At 52.4% G+C, this 26,960-nt stretch overlaps 1 protein-coding gene across 3 annotated transcripts in view; it reads right to left on the reverse strand.

The window, feature by feature from the left end:
• The window catches only part of LOC126946851 (interleukin-3 receptor subunit alpha), a 39,201-nt gene continuing 12,241 nt past the window's right edge, over positions 1-26,960 (reverse strand). For 2 of the 3 annotated variants that reach the window (XM_050777543.1, XM_050777542.1), the window contains exons 5-12: positions 25,368-25,500; positions 25,098-25,282; positions 21,538-21,653; positions 14,760-14,786; positions 9,553-9,667; positions 2,995-3,100; positions 1,578-1,659; positions 1-294 (exon numbers count right to left, since the gene is read on the reverse strand). In XM_050777543.1, coding sequence (XP_050633500.1) covers positions 220-294; positions 1,578-1,659; positions 2,995-3,100; positions 9,553-9,667; positions 14,760-14,786; positions 21,538-21,653; positions 25,098-25,282; positions 25,368-25,500 — 839 coding nt within the window. In that variant the 3' untranslated portion in view covers positions 1-219. The remainder of the gene's footprint in view (positions 295-1,577; positions 1,660-2,994; positions 3,101-9,552; positions 9,668-14,759; positions 14,787-21,537; positions 21,654-25,097; positions 25,283-25,367; positions 25,501-26,960) is intronic. The other variant, XM_050777544.1, reaches the window with a different exon arrangement.

Consider the following 26,960-nt stretch of genomic DNA (forward strand, 5'->3'; position numbering starts at 1 on the left):
AAAAAAAAAAAAAGGCACTTTTATCATGAAGTAAACACACAAAAGTTCTGTTCTTTCCTTTTCCTGGCAGCTTCCGACTACATTGCACAGGCGTCTCCCACGCCCACCCCCCGTTAGGAACGTCCATTCCTGCGCCGCGTCCAGCAGCCACAGGCTGTGCAGGTGCCTGGCCCGGCCAGGGAGATTGAGGCAGCCCCCGGCAGGCCCTGAACCCCGGTCTCAAGTTTTCTCCACCACCTGCACTTCAGACACCAGACACTCCTCCAGGCCGGCTTTGCCCGCCTCCCAGACCACCTGCGGAGACAAGAGGAGGCAGGGCGAGTCGGGCACCCCTAGATAACAGAGCCCAGGTCCTGATCCGCAGGGGCCTGTCCCATCTCAAATCGGCTCTGAGGGCCAGGTGTGGTGGCTCGCACCTGTAATTCCAGCACTTTGGGCCAGGCACTGTGGGTCACACCTGTAATCCCAGCACTTTGGGCCGGGCGCGGTGGGTCGCGCCTGTCATCCCAGCAGTTTGGGCCGGGCACGGTGGGTCACGCCTGTCATCCCAGCACTTTGGGCCGGGCGCGGTGGGTCGCGCCTGTCATCCCAGCACTTTGGGCCGGGCGCGGTGGGTCACGCCTGTCATCCCAGCACTTTGGGCCGGGCGCGGTGGGTCACGCCTGTCATCCCAGCACTTTGGGCCGGGCACGGTGGGTCACACCTGTCATCCCAGCACTTTGGGCCGGGCGCGCTGTCTCGCGCCTGTCATCCCAGCACTTTGGGCCGGGCGCGGTGGCTCGCGCCTGTGATCCCAGCACTTTGGGCCGGGCGCGGTGGGTCACGCCTATAATCCCAGCACTTTGGGCCGGGCGCGGTGGCTCACACCTGTAATCCCAGCACTTTGGGAGGCCGAGACGGACGGATCACGAGGTCAGGAGATCGAGACCATCCTGGCCAACACGGTGAAACCCCGTCTCTACTAAAAATACAAAAAAATCAGCTGGGTGTGTTGGTGCGCGCCTGTAGTCCCAGCTACTCGGGAGGCTGAGGCACGAGAATCGCTCGAACCCTGAACCGGGAAGGTGGAGGTTGTGGTGAGCTGAGATCGCACCACTGCCCTCCAGCCTGGGCAAGAAGAGCAAACCTCCGTCTCAAAAAAAAAAAAAAAGAAAAAAATCCGCTGTTCCCTGGTGTGTGGGGCGCCGAGACAGCCCGTGATCACGGTGGGCGGGGAGCCCGGTGTCCCCCCCACCCCCTTCATCCTGCAGATTTTGGCAGACGGTGTCCAGCCGCCTAGTCCAGGGCGTCTCACTCTGGTCGCCCAGGCTGGAGTGCGGTGGCTCGATCGTCGTTCACTGCAGCCTCCGCCTCCCGGGTTCAAGAGATCCTCCTCCCTCAGCCTCCCAAGTAGCTGGGATTACAGGTGCACACAGCACCACGCCCGGCTGATTTTGTATTTTTAGTAGGGACGGAGTTTCTGCATGTTGGCCAGGCTGGTCTCGAGTTCCTGGCCTCAAACTGTCCGCCCGCCTGGGCCTCCCAAACCGGCCACCACGCCCGCCCAGACCCCTCCCGCGGCGGAAGACGTAACATACCAGCTTGTCCTGTTGGAAGGTGTCACCGATGGGGTCTTTCATGTGTGGGATGCGGGGAAACAGCCTCTGCATCACCAGATACCTCGGAGGAAAGAGAAATGGTCCAGCTCTGAACCCAGCACCCACCAGCTCATCATCCGGGACACGGCGTGTCCAGGACAGGCAGGGCCAGGACGGAGCAAAAGACTCCAGTCATCTACTCCAGGGGTCTCCCTTTTCCCGGCCCCCGAGGCCCTGACACGCCCCCGACAATCATCGTAGGCAAGCACTGGTGTCTAAGAGGGAGCAGGGTGCCGGGACCGGAGCCACCCGGGGTGCAGCTGCCAACACAGCCTTGGTGCCTCAGGTCACGGAGTTTACGACTTGAGCCAGTAGCTTGCAGCTCCTCCTCCTCCCTGTCCCTCTCTACTCCTCCTCCTCCTTTTCCTCCTCTCCCCTTCCCTCCCTACTCCTCCTCCTCCCCCTCCCTCCCTACTCCTGTTCCTCTCACCTCCCTCCCTACTCGTCCTCCTCTCCCCTCCCTCCCTACTCCTCTTCCTCTCCCCTCCCTCCCTACTTCTCCCCCTCCCTCCCTACTCCTCCTCCTCCCTCCTCCCTCCCTACTCCTCCTCCTCCCTCCTCCCTCCCTACTCCTCTTCCTCCTCCTCCTCCCTCCCTACTCTCCTCTTCCTCTCCCCTCCCTCCCTACTCGTCCTCCTCTCCCCTCCCTCCCCCCTACTCCTCTTCCTCCCCCCTCCCTCCCTAATCCTCCTCCTCCCCCTCCCTCCCTACTCCTGTTCCTCTCCCCTCCCTCCCTACTCCTCTTCCTCTCCCCTCCCTCCCTACTTCTCCCCCTCCCTCCCTACTTCTCCCCCTCCCTCCCTACTCCCTCCTCCTCCTCCTCCTCCCTCCCTACTCCTCCTCCTCCTTTTCCTCTCCCTCCCCCTCCGTCTCCCCCTCCCCTTCCTCCTCCCCTTCCCCTCTGGGAGATAGAAGTTACCACTGCACCCATTTGACAGTTTGTGAAGCTCTGATGCCTGGCAAGGAGACTGGGTCTGGCCGGGCACAGTGGCTCACGCCTGTCACCCCAGCACTTTGCGAGGCCGAGGCGGACAGATCAACTGAGGTCAGGAGTTCGAGACCAGCCTGGTCCACCTGGCAAAACCCCATCGCTACTAAAACTGTAAAAATTAGCTGGGTGTGTTGCTGGGCGCCTGTAATCCCAGCTACTGGGGAGGCCGAGGCCGGAGGATCACTTGAACCCAGGAGACGGAGGCTGCACTGAGCCGAGATCGCGCCGTTGCACCCCAGCCTGGGCCACAAGAGCGAGACTCAGTCGCAAAAATGCTCCTAATGATGCTCAGGACGGTTCTGTGAATAACTTTCAGGGTCGCACTGGAAACAAGAGGGACCCCCACGGATGCCCTGGAGGGCTCACCTTCTGCAGATGAGGAACACACAGAGCAAGGCCAGCAGCGTCCCCAGCGCGATCAGCAGCGACGTCCGCCAGGCACGCGAGCTCGCGCCCTCCTCCTGGTCGCACTCTGGGGGAGAGGACGAGAGGGTCACGGACCGGGGCCTCGGTCAAGGGGGAGAGGGCCACGGACCGGGGCCTCAGTCTAGGGGGAGAGGGTCACGGACCGGGGCCTCGGTCTAGGGGGAGAGGGTCACGGACCGGGGCCTCGGTCTAGGGGGAGAGGACGAGAGGGTCACGGACCGGGGCCTCGGTCTAGGGGGAGAGGGTCACGGACCGGGGCCTCGGTCTGGAGGAAGGGGGAGAGGGCCACGGACCGGGGCCTCAGTCTAGGGGGAGAGGGTCACGGACCGGGGCCTCGGTCTAGGGGGAGAGGGTCACGGACCGGGGCCTCGGTCTAGGGGGAGAGGACGGAGGGTCACGGACCGGGGCCTCGGTCTAGGGGGAGAGGGGAGAGGGCGAGAGGTCACGGACCGGGGCCTCGGTCTAGGGGGAGAGGACGAGAGGGTCACGGACCGGGGCCTCGGTCTAGGGGGAGAGGGTCACGGACCGGGGCCTCGGTCTGGAGGAAGGGGGAGAGGGCCACGGGACCGGGGCCTCAGTCTAGGGGGAGAGGGTCACGGACCGGGGCCTCGGTCTAGGGGGAGAGGGTCACGGACCGGGGCCTCGGTCTAGGGGGAGAGGGACGAGAGGGTCACGGACCGGGGCCTCGGTCTAGGGGGAGAGGGCGAGAGGGTCACGGACCGGGGCCTCGGTCTAGGGGGAGAGGGAGAGGGTCACGGACCGGGGCCTCGGTCTAGGGGGAGAGGACGAGAGGGTCACGGACCGGGGCCTCGGTCTAGGGGGAGAGGACGAGAGGGTCACGGACCGGGGCCTCGGTCTAGGGGGAGAGGGTCACGGACCGGGGCCTCGGTCTAGGGGGAGAGGACGAGAGGGTCACGGACCGGGGCCTCGGTCTAGGGGGAGAGGGTCACGGACCGGGGCCTCGGTCTAGGGGGAGAGGGTCACGGACCGGGGCCTCGGTCTAGGGGGAGAGGGTCACGGACCGGGGCCTCGGTCTAGGGGGAAGGGGAGAGGGTCACGGACCGGGGCCTCGGTCTAGGGGGAGAGGGTCACGGACCGGGGCCTCAGTCTAGGGGGAGAGGGTCACGGACCGGGGCCTCGGTCTAGGGGGAGAGGGTCACGGACCGGGGCCTCGGTCTAGGGGGAGAGGACGAGAGGGTCACGGACCGGGGCCTCGGTCTAGGGGGAGAGGGTCACGGACCGGGGCCTCGGTCTAGGGGGAGAGGGTCACGGACCGGGGCCTCGGTCTAGGGGGATCAGGGACCATGGGCTCTCCCCACAGCCCTGGAAAGCAGACAGGTGGCTGCCACATGGGGAGGCGTCCAGGGGAACACCCCCGTCCTGCCACCCGCACAGGAACCGTGACCACCTGCGGGCCACCTATGTCCCCGGACAAGAAGGGACGTCCGGGCCTCCCAGCCCCAGCCCGGAACCCTCCGTCCCAGGACCCGGAGCGACATCCGGACCTCCCAGCCCGGAACCCTGCGTTCCCGGACAAGGAGGGACATCCGGGCCTCCCAGCCCCAGCCCGGAACCCTGTGTCCCAGGACCCGGAGCGACATCCGGACCTCACAGCCCGGACCCTGTGTCTCGGGACCTGGAGCGACGTCCGGACCTCCCAGCCTGGAACCCTGCGTCCTGGGACCCGGAGCGACGTCCGGACCTCCCAGCCTGGAACCCTGCCCGGGACCCGGAGCGACGTCCGGACCCCCAGCCTGGACCCGCGTCCTGGGACCCGGAGCGACATCCGGACCTCCAGCCTGGAACCCTGCGTCCTGGGACCCGGAGCGACGTCCGGACCTCCCAGCCTGGAACCCTGCGTCCTGGGACCCGGAGCGACGTCCGGGCCTCCCGTCCCCAGCCTGGAACCCGGAGCGACATCCGGACCTCCCAGCCTGGAACCCTGCAGTCCTGGGACCCGGAGCGACGTCGGGCCTCGTCCCCAGCCTGGACCCGGAGCGTACATCCGGGCCTCCCATCCCGGAACTCTGCGTCCCGGGACCCGGAACAACATCCGGACCTCCTAGCCCGGAACTCTGCGTCCCAGGACAAGGAAGTACATTCGGGCCTCCCAGCCCCAACCTGGAGCCCGGAGCGACATCCGGACCTCCCATCCCGGAACCCTGAGTCCCTGGACAAGGAGGGACATCCGGGCCTCCCAGCCCCAGCCCGGAGCCCTGCGTCCCGGGAGAAGGAGGGACATCCGGGCCTTCCATCCTCAGCCTGGAACCCTGAGTCCAGGGACCCGGAGTGACATCCGGGCCTCCCAGCCCCAGCCCGGAACCCTCCGTCCCAGGACCCGGAGCGACATCCGGACCTCCCAGCCCGGAACCCTGTGTCTCGGGACCCAGAGCGACATCCGGGCCTCCCAGCCTGGAACCCTGCGTCCCGGAACCCGGAGTGACGTCGGGGCCTCCCAGCTCCAGCCCGGAACCCTCCGTCTCGGGACCCAGAGCGACATCCGGGCCTCCCAGCCTCAGCCCGGAACCCTGCGTCCCAGAACCCGGAGCGACATCCGGACCTCCCAGCCTGGAACCCGGAGCGACATCCGGGCCTCCCAGCCCCAGCCCGGAACCCTGCGTCCCAGGACAAGGAGGTACATCCGGGCCTCCCAGCCCCAGCCCGGAACCCTGCGTCCCAGGACAAGGAGGTACATCCGGGCCTCCCAGCCCCAGCCCGGAGCTCTGCGTCCCGGGACCCGGTGCGACATCCGGGCCTCCCAGCCCCATCCCGGAAGCCTAAGGGAGTTGGAAGACACGTGGATCCCCGTCTGCCTGGTGCTGGGGACACGGGGAGCGCCGGGGCGTCCACTGTGCCCCGCAGCCTGGCAGGTGCTTTGGGTGCGGTCAGCCCGGGGTGGGGGAAGCTGAGGCACCACCGGCGTGCGTGCTTGGAACTCGATTTTCTGGGTGTCACGGAGTGTGTCTGTGTTGTGTATTTTGTATTAATTTTTTTTTTGAGGAGTCATGCTCTGTTGCGTGTGTGTGTGTTGTGTATTTTGTATTTTTTTTTTTGAGGAGTCATGCTCTGTTGCGTGTGTCTGTTGTGTATTTTGTATTAATTTTTTTTTTTTTTTTGAGGAGGGGTCATGCTCTGTTGCGTGTGTGTGTGTTGTGTATTTTGTGTGTGTTTTTTTTTTTGAGGAGTCATGCTCTGTTGCGTGTGTCTGTGTTGTGTATTTTGTGTGTATTTTTTTTTTTTTTGAGAAGGAGTCATGCTCTGTTGCGTGTGTGTGTGTGTTGTGTATTTTTTGTGTCTATTAATTTTTTTTTTTTGAGGAGTCATGCTCTGTTGCGTGTGTGTGTTGTGTATTTTGTGTGTATTAATTTTTTTTTTTTTTGAGGAGTCATGCTCTGTTGCGTGTGTCTGTGTTGTGTATTTTGTGTGTATTTTTTTTTTTGAGGAGTCATGCTCTGTTGCGTGTGTGTTTTGTATTTTTTTTTTTTTTTGAGAAGGAGTCATGCTCTGTTGCGTGTGTGTGTGTTGTGTATTTTGTGTGTATTTTTTTTTTGAGGAGTCATGCTCTGTTGCGTGTGTGTGTTGTGTATTTTGTGTGTATTAATTTTTTTTTGAGAAGGAGTCATGCTCTGTTGCGTGTGTGTTGTGTATTTTGTATTTTTTTTTTTTGAGAAGGAGTCATGCTCTGTTGCCTGTGTGTGTGTGTTTTTTTTGTGTGTATTTTTTTTTTTTTGAGGAGTCATGCTCTGTTGCGTGTGTGTGTGTTGTGTATTTTGTGTGTATTTTTTTTTTTTTGAGGAGGAGTCATGCTCTGTTGCGTGTGTGTGTTGTGTATTTTGTGTGTATTAATTTTTTTTTGAGGAGTCATGCTCTGTTGCGTGTGTCTGTGTTGTGTATTTTGTATTTTTTTTTTTTGAGAAGGAGTCATGCTCTGTTGCGTGTGTGTGTGTTGTGTATTTTGTGTGTATTAATTTTTTTTTTTTGAGAAGGAGTCATGCTCTGTTGCGTGTGTGTGTTGTGTATTTTGTGTGTATTAATTTTTTTTTTTTTTTGAGGAGTCATGCTCTGTTGCGTGTGTGTGTGTGTTATTTTGTGTGTATTAATTTTTTTTTTTTTGAGAAGGACTCATGCTCTGTTGCGTGTGTGTGTGTGTGTTGTGTATTTTGTGTGTATTAATTTTTTTTTTTTTTTTTGAGGAGTCTGGCTCTGTGGCCAGGCTGCAGTGCAGTGCTGCAATCTGATCTCAGCGCACTGCAACCTCCCTCTCCCGGGTTCAAGCGATTCTCCTCCTGCCTCAGCCTCCCCAATAGCTGGGACTACAGGCACCTGCCACCACGCCCAGCTAATTTTTCTTTTTTTTTTGGAGACGGAGTCTCGCTCTGTCGCCCAGGCTGGAGTGCAGTGGCCGGATCTCAGCTCACTGCAAGCTCCGCCTCCCGGGTCTACGCCATTCTCCTGCCTCAGCCTCCCGAGTAGCTGGGACTACAGGCGCCCACCACCTCACCCGGCTAGTTTTTTGTATTTTTTAGTAGAGACGGGGTTTCACCGTGTCAGCCAGGATGGTCTCAATCTCCTGACCTCGTGATCCCCCCGTCTCGGCCTCCCAAAGTGCTGGGATTACAGGCTTGAGCCACCGCGCCCGGCTAATTTTTCTATTTCTAATAGAGACGGGGTTTCATCACCTTGGCCAGGCTGGTTTCGAACTCCTGACCTCAGGTGATCCACCCGCCTCGGCCTCCCAAAGTGCTGGGATGACAGGCCTGAGCCATGGTGCCTGGCCAGAAGCTTTTACTCTCAAGCAATCCTTTTCTGAATCCGGCTGCAGAGTGCATAGGCACAGCCACTCTGGATGGGAGAGAGCAACCCCTGGCCTGCAGACGGTTGTCTTATTTGATTTTTTTGAGACGGAGTCACGCTCTGTGGCCCAGGCTGGAGTGCGGTGGCGCCATCTCGGCTCCCTGCAAGCTCCGCCTCCTGGGTTCACGCCATTCTCCTGCCTCAGCCTCCTGAGTAGCTAGAACTACAGGCGTTCTCCACCAGGCCTCCGCCCGGCTAATTTTTGTATTTTTAGTAGAGACAGGTTTTGCCCTGTTGGCCAGGCTGGTTTCAAACTCCTGACCTCAGGTGATCCGCCCGCCTCGGCCTCCCAAAGTGCTGGGATGACAGGCGTGAGCCACCGCGCCCGGCCAATTCCTGTTCTTTAATCCACACACATTTGTGGCCAGTCTGTCTCTCTCTCTGTCTCTCTCTCAGACAGAGTCTCCCTCTGTCAGCCTAGGCCGGAGGGCCACGGTGCAATCACAGCTCACTGCAGCCTCAACCTCCTGGACTCAAGCCATCCCTGTCGTCCCAGCTACTTGGGAGGTTGAGATGGAAGGATCCTCCTGAGCCCTGCAGGAGGTGAGCTGTGATTAGCTCCGGGACACACCTAAGCTAAAGCCTCTCGGGGGAGAGCTGGGGCCTGGGAGATTCGGCCTCCGGCTGTGCTGTTTCCAGAATGGTTCATTGTTTGAATCATAGGAGAGGAGACCTGCTTTTAGATCGGCTCAGGAAGCAACGGCAGTTTTTTGTTGTTGTTGTTGTTTTAGGCTGAGTGTCACTGTCACCCAGGCTGGAGGGCAGTGGCACGATCTGGGCTCACCGCAACCTCTGCCTCCCAGGTTCAAGCGATTCTCTGTAGTAGCTGTGGGATGACAGGCATAAGCCACAGCACCCAGCCTAATTTTTGTATTATTAGTAGAGACGGGGTTTCACCATGTTGGCCAGGCTGGTCTCGAACTCCTGACCTCAGGGGATCCACCCGCCTCGGCCTCCCAAAGTGCTGGGATGACAGGCCTGAGCCATGGTGCCTGGCCAGCAGCTTTTACTCTCAAGCAATCCTTTTCTGAATCCGGCTGCAGAGTCCATAGCCACTCTGGATGGAAGAGAGCAACACCTGGCCTGCAGACATTTTTTTTTTTTTTTTTTGAGTCTCGCTCTGTGGCCCAGGCTGGAGTGCAGTGGTGCCATCTCCGGTCACTGCAAGCTCCGCCTCCCGGGTTCACGCCATTCTCCTGCCTCAGCCTCCCGAGTAGCTGGGACTACAGGCACCCGACACCACGCCCGGCTAATTTTTTGCATTTTTAGTAGAGACTGGGTTTCACCGTGTTGGCCTGGATGGTCTCGATCTCCTGACCTCGTGATCCGCCCGCCTCGGTGTTATTCCAAGGCCTAGGGGGTGTCTGTCAGTGGGATGACCTTGTTTCCCCTCCAGGTCTCCTCTCGTGAATAAGATTAAGGTGTGAGGTCACCATCAGGTTCAGGCTCCTTTTGGAGGTCACAAACTGGGGGAGTGAATCTCCTCTCCTTTGCGGGCAGAACACCAAGAAACAATGAAGAACTGGTGACCCGTAGGCAGGCAGGCGGGGGGTGGCCTGTGTTTCCGTGACCCAGGATGGCACGCCTGGCTTCCACTCACCTGTGAGGGAGACAGGAGGGGCACGCCCCGCTCACCCCACTCACCGAAGCGCTGGGGGGTGCTCCAGGCACTCAAGAATTCATACACTGTTTCCCGGGCTCTTATTTGCACTGTGTACGTTCCAGGATTGGGTAGCTGGAAGGAGGTTGTGTCTCTGACCTGTGGTTTAAAAGAAAATAAAGAAGGAAAGAGGGGCCGGGTGTAGTGGCTCATGCCTCTCACCTCAGCACTTTGGGAGGCCGAGACAGGTGAATCACCTGAGGTCAGGAGTTCAAGACCAGCCTGGCCAACGTGGTGAAACCTTGTCTCTACTAAAAATACAAAAATTAGGGTGTGGTGGCAGGTGCCTGTAGGCCCAGCTACTCTGGAGGCTGAGGCAGGAGAATCACTTGAACCTGGGAGGTGGAGGTTCCAGTGAGGTGAGATCATGCCACTGCACTCCAGCCTGGGTAACAGAGACTGTGTATCAAAATAAGAAAAGAAAGAAAGAGAGAAAGGAGAGAAGAGAGAAAGAGAAAAGAAAGAGGAAGAAAGGAGGGAGGGAGGGAAGGAGAAAAAAGGAAAGGGAGGGAGACAGGGAAAGAGAAAAGAAAAAAAAAGGAAAAGAAAGAAGAAAAGAGGGGCTGGGCGCTATGGTTCATGCCTCTCACCACAGCACTTTTGGAGGCTGAGGTGGGAGAATTGTTTAAGCCCAGGAATTTGACACCAGCCTGGGCAACATAGCAAGACCCTATCTTTACTGAGAAAAAAAAAAATGTAAAAATTACCAGACATGGTGACACACGCCTTTGGTCCCAGCTACTGGGGAGGCTGAGGTGGGAGGATACTGTGAGCCTAGGAGTTTGAGACCAGCCTGGACAACAAAACCCATCTCTACAAAAAAATTTTTTTGTTTTGTTTTGAGACGGAGTTTCGCTTTTGTTGCCCAGGTTCAAGTGATTCTTCAGCCTCAACCTCCCGAGTAGCTGGAATCACAAGCGTGCACCACCACGACCGGCTAATTTTGTATTTTTAGTAGAGACGGTGTTTCTCCATGTTGATCAGGCTGGTCTGGAACTCCCGACCTCAGGTGATCCGCCCCCTGCCTCAGCCTCCCAAAGTGCTGGGATTACCGGCATGAACCACTACGCCCAGCCAAAAATATGCTATGCTATGCTATGCTATGCTATGCTATGCTATGCTATGCTATGCTATGCTATGCTATGCTATGCTGTTCTATGCTATGCTATTCTATGCTATTCTATTCTATTCTATGCTATTCTATGCTATGCTATTCTATTCTATGCTGTGCTATTCTATGTTATTCTATTCTATGCTGTTCTATGCTATGCTATTCTATGCTGTTCTATGCTATTCTATTCTATGCTATTTTATGCTATGCTATTCTAGTCTATGCTGTTCTATGCTATGCTATTCTATGCTATTCTATGCTATGCTATTCTATGCTATGCTATTCTAGTCTATGCTGTTCTATGCTATGCTATTCTAGTCTATGCTATTCTATGCTATGCTATGCTATTCTATGCTATTCTATTCTATTCTATTCTATGCTATGCTTTTCTATTCTATGCTATTCTATTCTATGCTATTCTATTCTATTCTATTCTATGCTATTCTATGCTATGCTATTCTATTCTATGCTATTCTATTCTATTCTATGCTATGCTATTCTATTCTATGCTATGCTATTCTATTCTATGCTATTCTATTCTGTGCTATTCTATGCTATTCTATGCTATGCTATTCTATGCTATTCTATTCTATTCTATGCTATTCTATTCTATACTGTGCTATGCTATGCTATGCTATGCTATGCTGTGCTATGCTATGCTAATGCTAATGCTAATGCTAATGCTAATGCTAATGCTATGACAGAGCCTTGCTCTGTCACCCAGGCTGGAGTGCAGTGGCGTGATCTCAGCTCACTGCAAGCTCTGCCTCCTGGGTTCACGCCATTCTCCTGCCTCAGTCTCCCAAGTACCTGGGACGACAGGCACCCGCCACCTCGCCCGGCTAGTTTTTTGTGTTTTTTAGTAGAGACAGGGTTTCACTGTATTAGCCAGGATGGTCTCGATCTGACCTCGTGATCCACCCGCCTTGGCCTCCCAAAGTGCTGGGATTACCGGCGTGTGCCACCGCGCCCAGCCCCAAAGTTTTTTTAAATGAACTGACATGGTGGCAAACACCTGTAATTTCAGGTACTCAGGAGGCTGAGGCAGGAGGACCCCTTGAGCTCAGGAGGCAGAGGTTGCAGTGAGCCGTGATTGTGCCACTGACCTCCAGCCTGGGTGACACAGTGAGAGCCTGTCTCAAATTAAAAACCAAAAAAAAAGAAAAAACCATTCATATTTACAGCCTCAGCCCCCAGCACCTTTCAGTGGGGCCTTATGATGAAATAGCTGTTCATGGCAGATGTCATGAAGATGCAAATTGAGATGATGTCATTTTGGATTAGGGTGGGCCCTAAATTCTATGACCGATGCCCTTATAAGAAGAGGAGACACGGCCAGGCGCAGTGGCTCACGCCCGTCATCCCAGCGCTTTAGGAGGCCGAGGTGGGCGGATCACTTCAGGTCAGGAGTTCGAGGTCAGCCTGAGCAACAAGGTGAAACCCTGTCTTTACTAAAAATACAAAAAATTAGCTGGGCGTGGTGGTGGGCACCTGTAGTTCCAGCTACTCGGGAGGCTGAGGCAGGAGAATGGCGGGAACCCGGGAGGCGGAGCTTGCAGTGAGCCGAGATCGCACCACCGCACTCCAGCCTGGGTGACAGAGCGAGACTCCGTCTCAAACAAAACAAAACAAAAAAGAGACAGATGCAGAGGAAAAGGCCATGTGGAGACGGAGGCAGAGAGTGGAGTGATGTGGCCACAAGCCCAGGGACCCCTGGAGTCCCCAGGAGCTGGGAGAGGCAGGAAGGATCCCCATTCGTCCGTTAAAATGGACTAATACAGGGGGACAGACAGAGACAGATAGAGAAACAGAGAGATGGAGGCAGAGAGAGGGAGAGAGAAAAACAGAGACAGAGAGAAGCGGAAACAGGGACAGAGACAGAGAGAGTGGGTGATGGAGTCTGGCTGTGTCCCCACCCAAATCTCATCTTAAATTCGAGCTCCCATAATTCTGACGTGTTGTGAGAGGGACTGGGTGGGAGATAATTGAATCATGGGGGCAGTCTCCCCCATACCGTTCTCAGGGTAGTGAATACGTCTCACGAGATCTGATGGTTTAATAAAAGAAACCCTTTCTCTTGCCTCTCTTTTTTTTTTTTTTTTTTTCTCCAGACATAGTTTTGCTGTCACCCAGGCTGGAGGGCAGTGGCGCGATCTCAGCTCACTGCAACCTCCGCCTCCCGGGGTTCATGCCCTTCTCCTGCCACAGCCTCCCGAGTAGCTGTGACTACAGGCGTGCGCCACCACGCCCGGCTAATTTTTTGTATTTTTCGTAGAGACGGGGTTTCACCATGTTGACCAGGCTGGTCTCGAACTCCTGACCTCGTGATCGGCCCACCTCGGCCTCCCAAGGTGCTGGGATGACAGGCGTGAGCCACCACGCTTGGCCCTGGAGGCCATTATTCTAAGTGAAGTAACTCAGGAATGGAAAACCAAATATCGTATGTTCTCATCTGTAAGTAGGAGCTAAGCTATGAGAATGCAAATGCACAAGAATATTATGGAACTTGGGGACTCGGGGGTGAGGATGGAAAGGAGGTGAAAATAAAAGACTACATATTCAGGCCAAGCATGGTGGCTCACGCCTGTTATCCCAGCATTTTGGGAGGCCAAGGCGGGTGGATCGCCTGAGGTCAGGAGTTCGAGACCAGCCTGGCCAACATAGTGAAACCATATCTGTATTAAAAATACAAAAAAAAAAAAAAACTGAGCTGGGCGTGGTGGCGAGTGCCTGTAATCCCAGCTACTTGGGACGCTGAGGGAGTAGATTTGCTTCAACCCGGGAGGCAGAGGTTGCAGCGAGCCGAGATCGTGCCACCGCACTCCAGCCGAGGCAACAAGAGCAAAACTCCGTTTCGAAAAGAAAGATGAAGAGAGGGAGGGAGAAAGGGAGAGAGATCCGGAGACACGGAGAGAGATACAGGGAAACAGATGGACAGAGAGAGAGGGACGTGACAATGCCGTGTCCGGCTGTTTGTTCCTCCGGATCCCAGCCAGGGGCTGGTGGAGGGTCCTCTGTGTGACGTGCTTGTCTGAGGCCTGGGCCACCTGTCTGTCAATGCTTGTCTCTGCTGGGTAGAGCTATGGTTTGGTAGCGCGTTCCTGCTGGACTGGGGCTGCCTGACCCGGGGTAAGGCATGTGGGGCAAATGGGGGGACCTCGTTTGGACGGCGCCTGGCCAGCCACAGCGTCTGGCTCTCACACCTCGGGAGGGGTCATCCCTGACTCTGCCCTTTCCCATCCCTCAATTTGGGGATGGGCTATATCCCAATTTTGCAAGATTGCAGTAAGGGTGACACCCAGAGCCTGTCAAATGAAAGCCACTGAACCGTGATTAATAATATTATAATAATATTATTATATAATTATATATTATTATATATTATACATTTACATATATACAATTTATATAGATGTATATTATAATTATGTATACTATATTAAACAATTATATATTGTAAAATATATTTATTATATATTATAAAAATATATAATATACAAATTATAAAATATATATAATTATAATGACATAATATATAACATTATATAATTGTATCTATAATTACATATAACATATAACTATATATAATATATAACATAAATATATAAAATATAAATTATATATAATATAAATATGTAATATATAAATGTTGTATATTATATACGGTGACAGCAAGACTGCATCTCAAAAATAAATATATGATATATAATATATAATTATATATAATATGTAATTACATACATATTATGATTATATGTCAATATATCATATATGTCACATTATATATAATATAAATAACATGATTATATATATCACATATATGACAATATGTATTACAACATATATATACAGCATATCACATATATATAACATATATGTAATATATAGCATATATTGTTATATATTATATGTTGTGTGTTATCTAATACATCATATGTAATATATAATTATATATTGTAATAAATGGTATATTATAATAAAAATATTAATACAATAATTAATAGTATTATTAATAATATTAATAATAAAACTCACCCTTTGCAATGTCAAGTACAGCGTCTGGGGCTAGGCAACACTCACCTGCTCTGTCCTTACAGGCTGCATTCTCTGCAAGACAAAAGCAAACAAACTTCTGAGTGTCTGGAGGCTTTTACCTGACAGCCTCCTCCTTCCAAACTCAAATTTCTTTCTCCAGGAAAACCAGCAAAACAGTGGGGGCTCTGGGAAGGCCTTGGGGCAGCAGTGGGGGCAAAAGCAGTAGGGGTACATAGCACCTGACCAAAAGGTTGGTTGGTTGATTTATTTATTTATGAGATGGAGTCTTGCTCTGTCACCCAGGCTGGAGTGCTGTGGCGTGATTTTGGCTCACTGCAAGCTCTGCCTCCCGGGTTCACGCCATTCTCTTGCCTCAGCCTCCCGAGTAGCTGGGACTACAGGCGCCCGCCACCACACCTGGCTAATTTTTTGTAGTTTTAGTGGAAAGTTGGCCAGGATGGTCTTGATCTCTTGACCTCATGATCTGCCTGCCTCGGCCTCCCAAAGTGCTGGGATTACAGGCGTGAGCCACCACGCCCGGCCCAAAAGGTTTCTTACGGTGTACAAGCCCTTGTGGCAAGACCCTGGTGGGAGGGGGCTTCGTGAGGCCTGTGGACAAACAAGACCCACTGTCCTCTCAGACTGCCTCCGGATGCACCCAGGGGTAGCCACAGACAGCCTATGCCAGGCCAACGAACTGGGGGGGGTGCAGCACCAGACTAGCTAGGACTCCGCCTCTGGTTGCAGCTACGCCTGCTCCCTCATCAGTGAAAGAAAGAAAGAAGTCTGTGCTGTATTTATTTTCTTAAAAAAAAAAAACATGGGCTCAAAACTACTTGGTAATATAAAAGAAATTCATAGACCTAATGTTTTTGAGCAGATATAGACTTACAGAAAAACTGCATATGAAATAATCAGTATTTGAGCATAAATAATAAATATATGGCCAGGCACGGTGCCTCGCACCTGTAATCCCAGGCCTTTGGGAGGCTGAGGCGGGTGGATCACGAGGTTAGGAGTTCGAGGCCAGCCGGGCCAAGATGGTGAAACCCCGTCTCTACTAAAAAATACAAAAAAAATTAGCCAGGGGCGGTGGCAGGCACCTGTAATCCCAGCTACTCAGGAGACTGAAGCCGAGAATCGCTTGAACCTGGGAGGCGGAGGTTACAGTGAGCTGAGATCGTGCCACTGCACCCCAGCCTGGGTGACAAGAGTAAGACTCTATCTCAAAAATAAATAAATAAATAAATAAAAATAAAAAACTAAATATAGTACATAGGCTGGGCCCGGAGACTCACACCTGTAATCCCAGCACTTTGGGCGACAGAGCGAGACTCTGGCAATGCAATGCAATGCACTACACTACACTACACTACGATACGACACAATACAATACAATACATTAAAAAAAATTTAAAAATTAAAAATTTTTTTTTTTTTTTTTTTTTTTTTTGAGATGGAGTCTGGCTCTGTCACCCAGACTGGAGTGCAGTGGCCCGATCTCAGCTCACTGCAAGCTCCACCTCCTGGGTTCAGGCCATTCTCCTGCCTCAGCCTCCCAAGTAGCTGGGACTACAGGCGCCCACCACCTCGCCCGGCTAATTTTTTGTATTTTTTAGTAGAGACGGGGTTTCACCATGTTAGCCAGGATGGTCTCGATCTCCAGACCTTGTGATCCACCCGTCTCGGCCTCCCAAAGTGCTGGGATTACAGGCTTGAGCCACCGCGCCTGGCCAAAAATTAAAAAACATAAAAAAAATAAATAAATGAAATGAAATAACAAAATAAAATAAAATACTAAATATAACACATAGGCTGGGCCCAGAGGCTCACACCTGTAATCCCAGCACTTTGTTGCGACAGAGCAAGACTCTGTCAATGGAATGGAATGGAATGGAGAATGGAATGGAATGGAGAACGGAATGGAATGGAGAATGGAATGGAAGGGAGAATGGAATGGAATGGAATGGAGAATGGAATGGAATGGAGAACGGAATGGAATGGAGAATGGAATGGAATGGAGAATGGAATAGAATGGAATGGAATGGAATGGAGAATGGAATGGAATGGAGAACGGAATGGAATGGAGAACGGAATGGGGAACGGAATGGAATGGAGAACGGAATGGAGAACAGAATGGAACGGAATGGAGAACGGAATGGAATGGAGAATGGAAGGGAATGGAATGGAGAACGGAATGGAATGGAGAATGGAATGGAATGGAGAACGGAACGGAATGGAGAATGGAATGGAATGGAGAATGGAATGGAATGGAGAATGGAATGGAATGGAGAATGGAATGGAGAACGGATAGAATGGAGAATGGAATGGAATGGAAGAATGCAATGGAGGATGGAAGAGAGAATGGAATGGAATGGAGAACGGAATGGAATGGAGAATGGAATGGAATGGACAATGGAATGGAGAACGGAATGGAATGGAGAACGGAATGGAATGGAGAATGGAATGGAATGGAGAACGGAATGGAATGGAATGGAGAACGGAATGGAATGGAGAATGGAATGGAATGGAATGGAATGGAGAACGGAATGGAATGGAATGGAGTGGAGAACGGAATGGAATGGAATGGAATGGAGTGGAGAATGGAATGGAGAACGAAATGGAATGGAGAACGGAATGGAATGGAACGGAGAATGGAATGGAGAACGGAATGGAATGGAGAACGGAATGGAATGGAGAATGGAATGGAGAACGGAATGGAGAATGGAATGGAATGGAGAATGGAATGGAATGGAGAACGGAATAGAATGGAGAACAGAATGGAGAATGGAATGGAATGGAAGAATGCAATGGAGAATGGAAGAGAGAATGGAATGGAATGGGGAATGGAATGGAGAATGGGGAACGGAATGGAAAATGGAATGGAATGGAGAACGGAATGGAATGGAGAATGGAATGCAGAACAGAATGGAATGGAGAATGGAATGGAGAACGGAATGGAATGGAAGAGAGAATGGAATGGAATGGAGAACGGAATGGAATGGGGAATGGAATGGAGAATGGAGAACGGATGGAGAATGCAATGGAATGGAGAACGGAACGGAATGGAATGGAGAATGGAATAGAGAACGGAATGGAGAATGGAATGGAGAATGGAATGGAGTGGAGAACGGAATGGAATGGAGAATGGAATAGAGAACGGAATGGAGAATGGAATGGAATGGAGAACGGAATGGAGAACGGAATGGAATGGAGAACGGAATGGAATGGAGAATGGAATAGAATGGAGAACGGAATGAAATGGAGAATGGAATGGAATGGAATGGAGAATGGAATGGAATGGAGAATGGAATGGAATGGAATGGAGAATGGAATGGAATGGAATGGAGAATGGAATGGAGAACGAAATGGAATGGAAAACGGAATGGAATGGAACGGAATGGAATGGAGAACGGAATGGAATGGAGAACGGAATGGAGAATGGAATGGAATGGAGAACGGAATAGAATGGAGAAGAATGGAATGGAATGGAAGAATGCAATGGAGAATGGAAGAGAGAATGGAATGGAATGGAGAACGGAATGGAATGGGGAATGGAATGGAGAATGGGGAACGGAATGGAATAGAGAACGGAATGGAAAATGGAATGGAATGGAGAACGGAATGGAATGGAGAATGGAATGGAATGGAATGGAATGGAATGGAATGGAGAACAGAATGGAATGGAATGGAGAATGGAATGGAGAACGGAATGGAATGGAAGAGAGAATGGAATGGAATGGAGAACGGAATGGAATGGGAAATGGAATGGAGAATGGAGAACGGATGGAGAATGCAATGGAATGGAGAACGGAATGGAATGGAACGGAATGGAATGGAGAATGGAATGGAATGGAGTGGAGAACGGAATGGAATGGAGAATGGAATAGAGAACGGAATGGAGAATGGAATGGAATGGAGAATGGAATGGAATGGAATGGAGAATGGAATGGAATGGAGAAGGGAATGGAATGGAGAACGGAATGGAATGGAGAATGGAATGGAGAACGGAATGGTGAATGGAATGAAATGGAGAATGGAATGGAATGGAGAACGGAATGGAGAATGGAATGGAGAACGGAATGGAATGCAGAACGGAATGGAATGGAGAACGGAATGGAATGGAGAAGGGAATGGAATGGAGAACAGAATGGAATGGAGAACGGAATGGAATGGAGAATGGAATGGAGAACGGAATGGAATGGAGAATGGAATGGAGAACGGAATGGAGAATGGAATGGAATGGAAAACGGAATGGAATGGAGAATGGAATGGAGAACGGAATGGAATGGAGAACCGAATGGAATGGAGAAGGGAATGGAATGGAGAATGGAATGGAATGGAATAGAGAATGGAATGGAATGGAGAACGGAATGGAATGGAATGGAATGGAGAATGGAATGGAATGGAGAACGGAATGGAATGGAGAACGGAATGGAATGGAGAACGGAATGGAATGGAATGGAATGGAGAATGGAATGGAATGGAAAATGGAATGGAATGGAGAACGGAATGGATTGCAATGGAGAACGGAATGGAATGGAGAATGGAATGGAATGGAATGGTGAACGGAATGGAATGGAACGGAGAATGGAATGGAACAGAATGGAATGGAGAACGGAATGGAATGGAGAACGGAATGGCGAACGGAATGAAATGGATAACGGAATGGAATGGAGAACGGAATGGAGAATGGAATGGAATGGAGAACGGAATGGTGAACGGAATGAAATGGAGAATGGAATGGAGAACGGAATGGAATGCAGAACGGAATGGAATGGAGAAAGGAATGGAATGGAGAAAGGAATGGAGAAGGGAATGGAATGGAGAATGGAATGGAGAACGGAATGGAATGGAGAACGGAATGGAATGGAGAATGGAATGGAGAACGGAATGGAATGGAGAATGGAATGGAGAACGGAATGGAATGGAGAACGGAATGAAATGGAGAAGGGAATGGAATGGAGAATGGAATGGAATGGAATGGAGAATGGAATAGAGAATGGAATGGAGAATGGAATGGAATGGAGAATGGAATGGAATGGAATGGAATGGAGAATGGAATGGAATGGAGAACGGAATGGAATGGAATGGAATGGAGAATGTAATGCAATGGAGAATGGAATGGAATGGAGAACGGAATGGAATGGAGAATGGAATGGAGAATGGAATGGAATGGAGAATGGAATGGAGAACGGAATGGAATGCAGTGGAGAATGGAATGAAATGGAGAACGGAATGGAATGGAGAACGGAATGGAATGGAGAATGGAATGGGGAACGGAATGGAATGGAGAATGGAATGGATAACGGAATGGAATGGAGAATGGAATGGAATGGAGAACGGAATGGAATGGAATGGAGAACGGAATGGAATGGAGAATGGAATGGAGAACGGAATGGAGAACGGAATGGAATGGAGAACGGAACGGAATGGAGAACTGAACGGAATGGAGAACGGAACGGAATGGAGAACGGAATGGAATGGAGAACGGAATGGAATGGAGAACGGAATGGAATGGAGAATGGAATGGAGAACGGAATGGAATGCAATGGAGAACGGAATGGAATGGAGAATGGAATGGAATGGAGAATGGAATGGAGTACGGAATGGAATTGAGAATGGAACGGAATGGAGAACGGAACGGAATGGAGAACGGAACGGAATGGAGAACGGAACGGAATGGAGAACGGAACGGAATGGAGAACGGAATGGAGAACGGAATGGAATGGATAACGGAATGGAATGGAGAATGGAATGGAATGGAGAACGGAATGGAATGGAGAATGGAATGGAATGGAGAACGGAATGGAATGGAGAACGGAATGGAATGGAGAACGGAATGGAATGGAGAATGGAATGGAGAACGGAATGGAGAACGGAACGGAATGGATAACGGAACGGAATGGAGAACTGAATGGAATGGAGAACGGAACGGAATGGAGAACGGAACGGAATGGAGAAGGAATGGAATGGAGAACGGAACGGAATGGAGAATGGAATGGAGAACGGAATGGAATGGGGAACGGAATGGAGAATGGAATGGAATGGAGAACGTAATGGAATGGGGAACGGAATGGAATGGAGAATGGAATGGAGAACGGAATGGAATGGAGAATGAAATGGAATGGAGAACGGAATGGAATGTCTCAGTAAATGAATAAATAAATAAATATTTATGTTCCACTGGGCCCCTGTATCCACAAGCGTTACACGTGCGATCCAACGACCCGTGGATCAAAAATATTTGAGTAACTTGCATTGAATCTGTAGATCACTAAAAAAGAAAACAGAAAGTTCAAGAAAAAAATAAAAATAACCACACAACAATAAAAATAATAGAAATAAAACACAAGAGACCACATAAGGTCTAAAATTTTTGTTCTTTTTTTTTTGAGACAGAGTCTCACACTGTCGCCCAGGCTGCAGTGCAGTGGCACGATCTCGGCTCACTGCAACCTCCGCCTCCCAGGTTTACACCATTCTCCTGCCTCAGCCTCCCGAGTAGCTGGGACTACAGGTGCCCGCCACCTCGCCTGGCTAGTTTTTGTATTTTTAGTAGAGACGGGGTTTCAGCATGTTGGTCAGGCTGGTCTCAAACTCCTGACCTTGTGATCCGCCCGCCTTGGCCTCCCAAAGTCCTGGGATGACAGGTGCGAGCCACCGCGCCCGGCCTTTTTTCTTTTTCTTTTTTTTAACGATCCCTGCGTTCTGTGGCGTTATCAGAGATTTTTTTGCCCGTCCCAAGGCCCCAGAGTGCAACTTCCCAAAAATCAGGGATGTCCAGGGCGGGGGTGGTGGGGGGAACGGGTGAACGGTTTACCTTTTGGATCCGAAGCTCATAGCGGAATTTGCGATTGAAATGACTTTTCATTTTCCAGTGCATGAAGGAATGTGTCTCATTACACTCTCCAGTCATGTTGGGTGGAGTTAATCTCTCTAACAATGAGAAAAGCACTTTTAGCAGTAAAAATCAATTCTTTTTTTTTTCTAGAGATACTTCACACAGGACTGAGCCGTGCTGGGGGCGCTGGGGGAAGTGACCCTCCTTAGGATTTGCATCCTGGGAACCCCACTGTCCTGGGAGCAGCCTTGAGCACCACCCTTTTGGTCACTTCAGTACCAGCTTTTCTGAGGATTGGCAGGTGCACATCTTTGTCCCTGCCCCCTCCATCTCTGGGCTCAGCCCCGCTGGGCAGCCTGGCCCACTCCCCACCCCTGCCCAGCGCCAACCCCCACTCCCCATGCCCCCTCTGCCCGCCTACAGCCCACTGCAGCCTTGAGGGCCCTCTCCGCAGCATTCAGGATGGGCCCTCCAGAGACTCCTGCACTTTTGACCTGTACATATCCTTCTGGAGCTGCCACTTCCCGGCTTCTCTCCTCCCGCCCATCCCCACCTCAGCCCCCTAAGGGGATATCCCACCACTCCCAGCGGCCCAGGGCATCCTCCACGTCCAGGGAACCCCAGGCACTTCCACATTCTCAGGCCAGCGCAGCCCTGTGTCTCCGGCTGTCTGTCTGGGTCTCCCCTGGGCCCCTGGAAGCAAGTCCAGCCCTGGCCCCCGCCTCCTTCTCCCCCTCCTCCTGCTCTCCTGTTCTTTCTCCCCTTCCCTACCCTCCTCCCCCTCCACTCCTCTTCCTCTCCCTCCTTTTTCTACCCCTTCTCTCTCTCCTCCCCATTCTCCTTGTCACCCTCCTCTTCCCCTCTCCTTTCTCCTCCTCCTCCCCTGCTCATTCTCCTCCTCCTTCTCCTCTTTTTCTTCCTCCTGTTCCTTCTTCCTTCTGCCTCTCCTCCTCCTTTTTCCTCCCCTTCCTCCATCCTCTCCCCTCCTTCTCCCTCCTCCTCTCTTCCCTTCTCCCCCTCCACCCTCCTCCCCCTCCTTTTCCTCCCTCTCCTCCTCCTCCCCTGCCCATTCTCCTCCTCCTTTTTCTTCCTCCTCTCTTCCTGCTCCTTCTTCCTTCTGCCCCTCCTCCTCCTTTTTCTTCCCCCTCCTGCTCCCCTTCCTCCATCCTCTCCCCTCCTTCTCCCTCCTCCTCTCTTCTCTTCTCCTCCCTCCACCCCCTCCTTTTTCTCCCTCTCCTCCTCCTCCCTTGCCCATTCTCCTCCTTCTCCTCCCACTCCTTCTGCCCCCCTCCTCGTCCCTCCCTCTCCTGCTCTCCTTCCTCCACCCTCTCCCCTCCTCCACCACCACCCTCCTCCCCCTCCTTTTCCTCCCTCTCTTCCTCCTGTCCTTTCTCCTCCTCCTCCCCCTCCTCAGCTCACTACCCTTATACCCCACCTTCTCTGTCTTCCCCTCCCTCCCCCTCCTACTCCTCTCCATTCTCCTTCCTCTCTTCTCCCTCCTCTTCCTCCTCCACCCTCTCCTCCTCCTCCTTCTTTCTGCCTCTTGTTCTTTCTTCTCCTCCTCCTCCTTCCCTCCCCATCTCCACCTCCTCCCCCTCCTTTCCCTCCGTCTTCTTCTCTTCCTCCTCCTCCTCCTTTTCCTGTTTCCTCTTTTCTTCCTTCTCCTCCTCCTCCCCCTGCTCATGTTCTTCCTCTCCTCCCTTCTCTTCTCCTTGTCCTTCTCCTCCTCTTCCTCATTTCTCCCTCCTCTTCCAAGGTATCCAAGCACCCTCCCCGTGGGGTCAGGGCACGTCCGCTCTGGGCATATTGACATTCTCACCACCTGGGAGGTTCCCCGGAGCTCGGATGTTGTGGACTGAAAGTGTGTGTCCTCCTGTCCCAAATTCCTGTGTTGAAGCCCTGACCCCTGGTTGGACGGTGTTAGAAGGTAGGGCCTTTGGGAGGTGACTGGGGTGGGCTGAAGTTATGAGGGTGGACCGCTATGATGGGGGGGTACCATGACCCGTGATGGAACCCATGATGAGGGATTCCATGACTCATGATGGAACCTATGATGGGGGCTCCCATGACCCATCATGGGGGCTCCCATGACCCACAATGGAGGCTCCCATGACCCATGGTTGCGGGGGATCCCATGACTCATGATAGGACCCATAAGGGATCCTATGACCCATGATGGAACCCATGATGAGGGATCCTGTGACCCATGATGGAACCCAAGATGAGGGATCCTGTGACCCATGATGGAACCCAAGATGAGGGATCCTATGACCCATGATGGAACCCATGATGAGGGATCCTATGACCCATGATGGAACCCATGATGAGGGATCCTATGATCCATGATGGGACCCATGATGAGGGATCCTGTGACCCATAATGAAACCCATAATGAGGGATCCTATGACCCAAGGTGGGACCCGTGACAGGGGATCCTATGACCTATGATGGGGGATTCTATGACTCATGATGGAACCCATGATGGGGGCTCTCATGACCCATGATGGGGGGGATCCCATGGCTCATGATAGGACCCATGATGGGGGATCCTATGACCCATGATGGGGGGGTCCCATGACCCATGATGGGACCATGATGAGGGATCCCATGACTCATGGTGGAACCCATGATGGGGGATCCAATGATGCATGATGGGACCTATGATTGGGGATCCTATGACCCATGATGGGGGTGTTGCATGACCCATGATGGGACCCATGATGGGGGATCCTATGACCTATGATGGGACTCATGACAGGGGATCCTATGACCCATGCTGGGAGGGGTCCTATGACCCATGATGGAACTCATGATGAGGGATCACATAACTCATGGAGGAACCCAAGATCAGGGGTCTCATAACTCATGGTAGGACCCATGACAGGGGATCCTATGACCCATGATGGGGGATCCTATGACCTGTGATGGGACCCATGATGGGGGATCCTATGACCTGTGATGGGACCCATGATGGGGGATCCTATGACCCCTGATGGAACCCATGACAGGGGATCCTATGACCAATGATGGAACCCATAATGAGGGGTTCTATGACCCATGCTGGGAGGGGTCCTATGACCCATGATGGAACCCATGATAAGGGATCACATAACTCAGGGTGGAACCCATGATCAGGGGTCCCCTAACTCTTGGTGGGACCCATGACGGGGGCTCCTATGACCCATGATGGGACCCACGATGGGGGCTCCTATGACTCATGATGGGACCCGTGACAGGGGATCCTATGACCCGTGACAGGACCCATGACGGTGTGAGTGCCCTTCTAACAAGAGACCCCAGAACTTCATCTCTCTCTCTCTACCATATGAGACATAGTGAGAAGATGACCCTCTCCAAGCCAGGAGGAGACCTCCCTAGGAGCCCAGTCGGCCAGCACCCTGACCTCCAACGTGCAGCCTCTGGAAATGCGAGAGGCCAGTGTCTATGTGTGGGCCCACCCGGTCCGTGGGATGTGGCCTGAGGCTAAAACCGTGGCCTCGCAGAGCTGAGGGTGGGAGGGAATGTCGTGGGCTACTCACCAATCTGTGAAAAGAAGACAAACTTATCTGTGCAGGGGATACTGACGGCTGCGCTCCTGCCCCTCACCAGGATGTGGGAACTTTGAGAACCGCGGGAGAGTCGAGCGATGTCATCGAACCGACACCCGATCTGTGTTCCCCGAGCATCCGTTTTGTAGTGAAGGCACCTGTACTGTTCGTGGCTGCTGTGGTAAGCGGTAAGGTTGCGGGACGACCGTGCCCCGAAGGCCTGCACCGGGGACAGCCCGACCTGCCCAAGGGCACACCTACTTGGGATTGTTCAAGTACAGGTCGTACTGGACGTCAGCGGGGGCCGCCGGGCCTACCACCCAGCTGCAGCTCAAGAAATCCACGTCATGAACCCAGCAGGTCAGATTCTCCGCGCCTGCCCGAGGCGTCCCACCTGGGTTCACAAACATAAAAGAAAACTCGAATCGGGACCAGGTGTGGGGGCTCACACCTGTCACCCCAGCACTTTGGGAGGCCCACGCGGGTGGATCACCTGAGGTCAGGAGTTCGAGACCAGCCTGGCCAATGTAGTGAAACCCCGTCTCTACTAAAAATACAAATATTAGCCGGGCGTGGTGGCTCACGCCTGTCATCCCAGCACTTTAGGAGGCCGAGGCGGTTGGATCACCTGAGGTCAGGAGTTCGAGACCGGCCTGGCCAACATAGAGAAACCCCATCTCTAATAAAAATATTAAAAAATTAGCCAGGTGTGATGTTGGGCCCCTGTCATCCCAGCTACTAGGGAGGCTGAGGCAGGAGAATTTCTTGCACCCGGGAGGCAGAGGTTGCAAGAAGCCGAGATCGCATCAGTGCACTCCAGCCTGGGCGACAGAGGGAGACTCTGTCTCAAAAAAATAAATAAATAAATGAAATTCTAATCGCTTTTTAGAGTGCCTTTCGTATTTTGAGACCATGGAGGATACACAAGCAATTGTAAAAAAATAGTAATAATACAGAGAGATCCTAGACATTCTTTTATTTATTCATTTTTATACAGAGTCTCGCTCTGTCGACCAGGCTGGAGTGCAATGGTGCGATCTCAGCTCACTGCAACCTCTGCCTCCCGGGTTCAAGCGATTCTCCTGCCTCAGCCTCCTGAGTAGCTGAGATTACAGGCATCTGCCACCACACCCGGCTAATTTTGTATATTTAGTAGAGACGGGGTTTCACCATGTTGGCCAGGCTGGTCTCGAACTCCCGACCTCAGGTGATCCACCTGCCTCGGCCTCCCAAAGTGCTGGAATGACAGGCGTGAGCCCCCACACCGAACCTCCCCAGGGAGCACTTTTACAGCCAAACCCACCTCTCTCCAGCTCTCGCTCCTGCTTATATCCCTGCAAACCAGGAGACTGTTTTCTATTTATAAAATGTTGCCATTTCAAGACAATTGTATAAATGAAATCACTCTGTGTGTTACACTCTGGCGTGCTCTTTTTTTCCAACTCAGCATAACTCCCTGGGAATCTATTAAACTTAAAAATAATTAACTCGAGGCCAGGCACAGTCGTTCACGCCTATAATCCCAGCACTTTGGGAGGCCGAGGCGGGCGGATCACCTGAGGTCGGAAGATTGAGACCAGCCTGGCCAACATGGTGAAACCCCGTCTCTACTAAAAATACAAAAATTAGCCAGGCGTGGTGGCAGGTGCCTGTCATCCCAGCTACTCGGGAGGCTGAGGTGGGAGGATCACTTGAGCCTAGGAGTTTGAGACCAGCTTAGGTAACATAGCAACACCCCATCTCTATTTAAGGCGGGGCGTGGTGGCTCACCCCTGTACTCGCAGCACTTTGGGAGGATGAGGCGGGCAGATCACGAGGTCAGGAGTTTGGATCAGCCTGACCAACATGGTGAAA

This window comes from Macaca thibetana, chromosome X (genome assembly GCF_024542745.1).
Source record: "Macaca thibetana thibetana isolate TM-01 chromosome X, ASM2454274v1, whole genome shotgun sequence".
Classification (NCBI taxonomy): Eukaryota; Metazoa; Chordata; class Mammalia; order Primates; family Cercopithecidae; genus Macaca; species Macaca thibetana.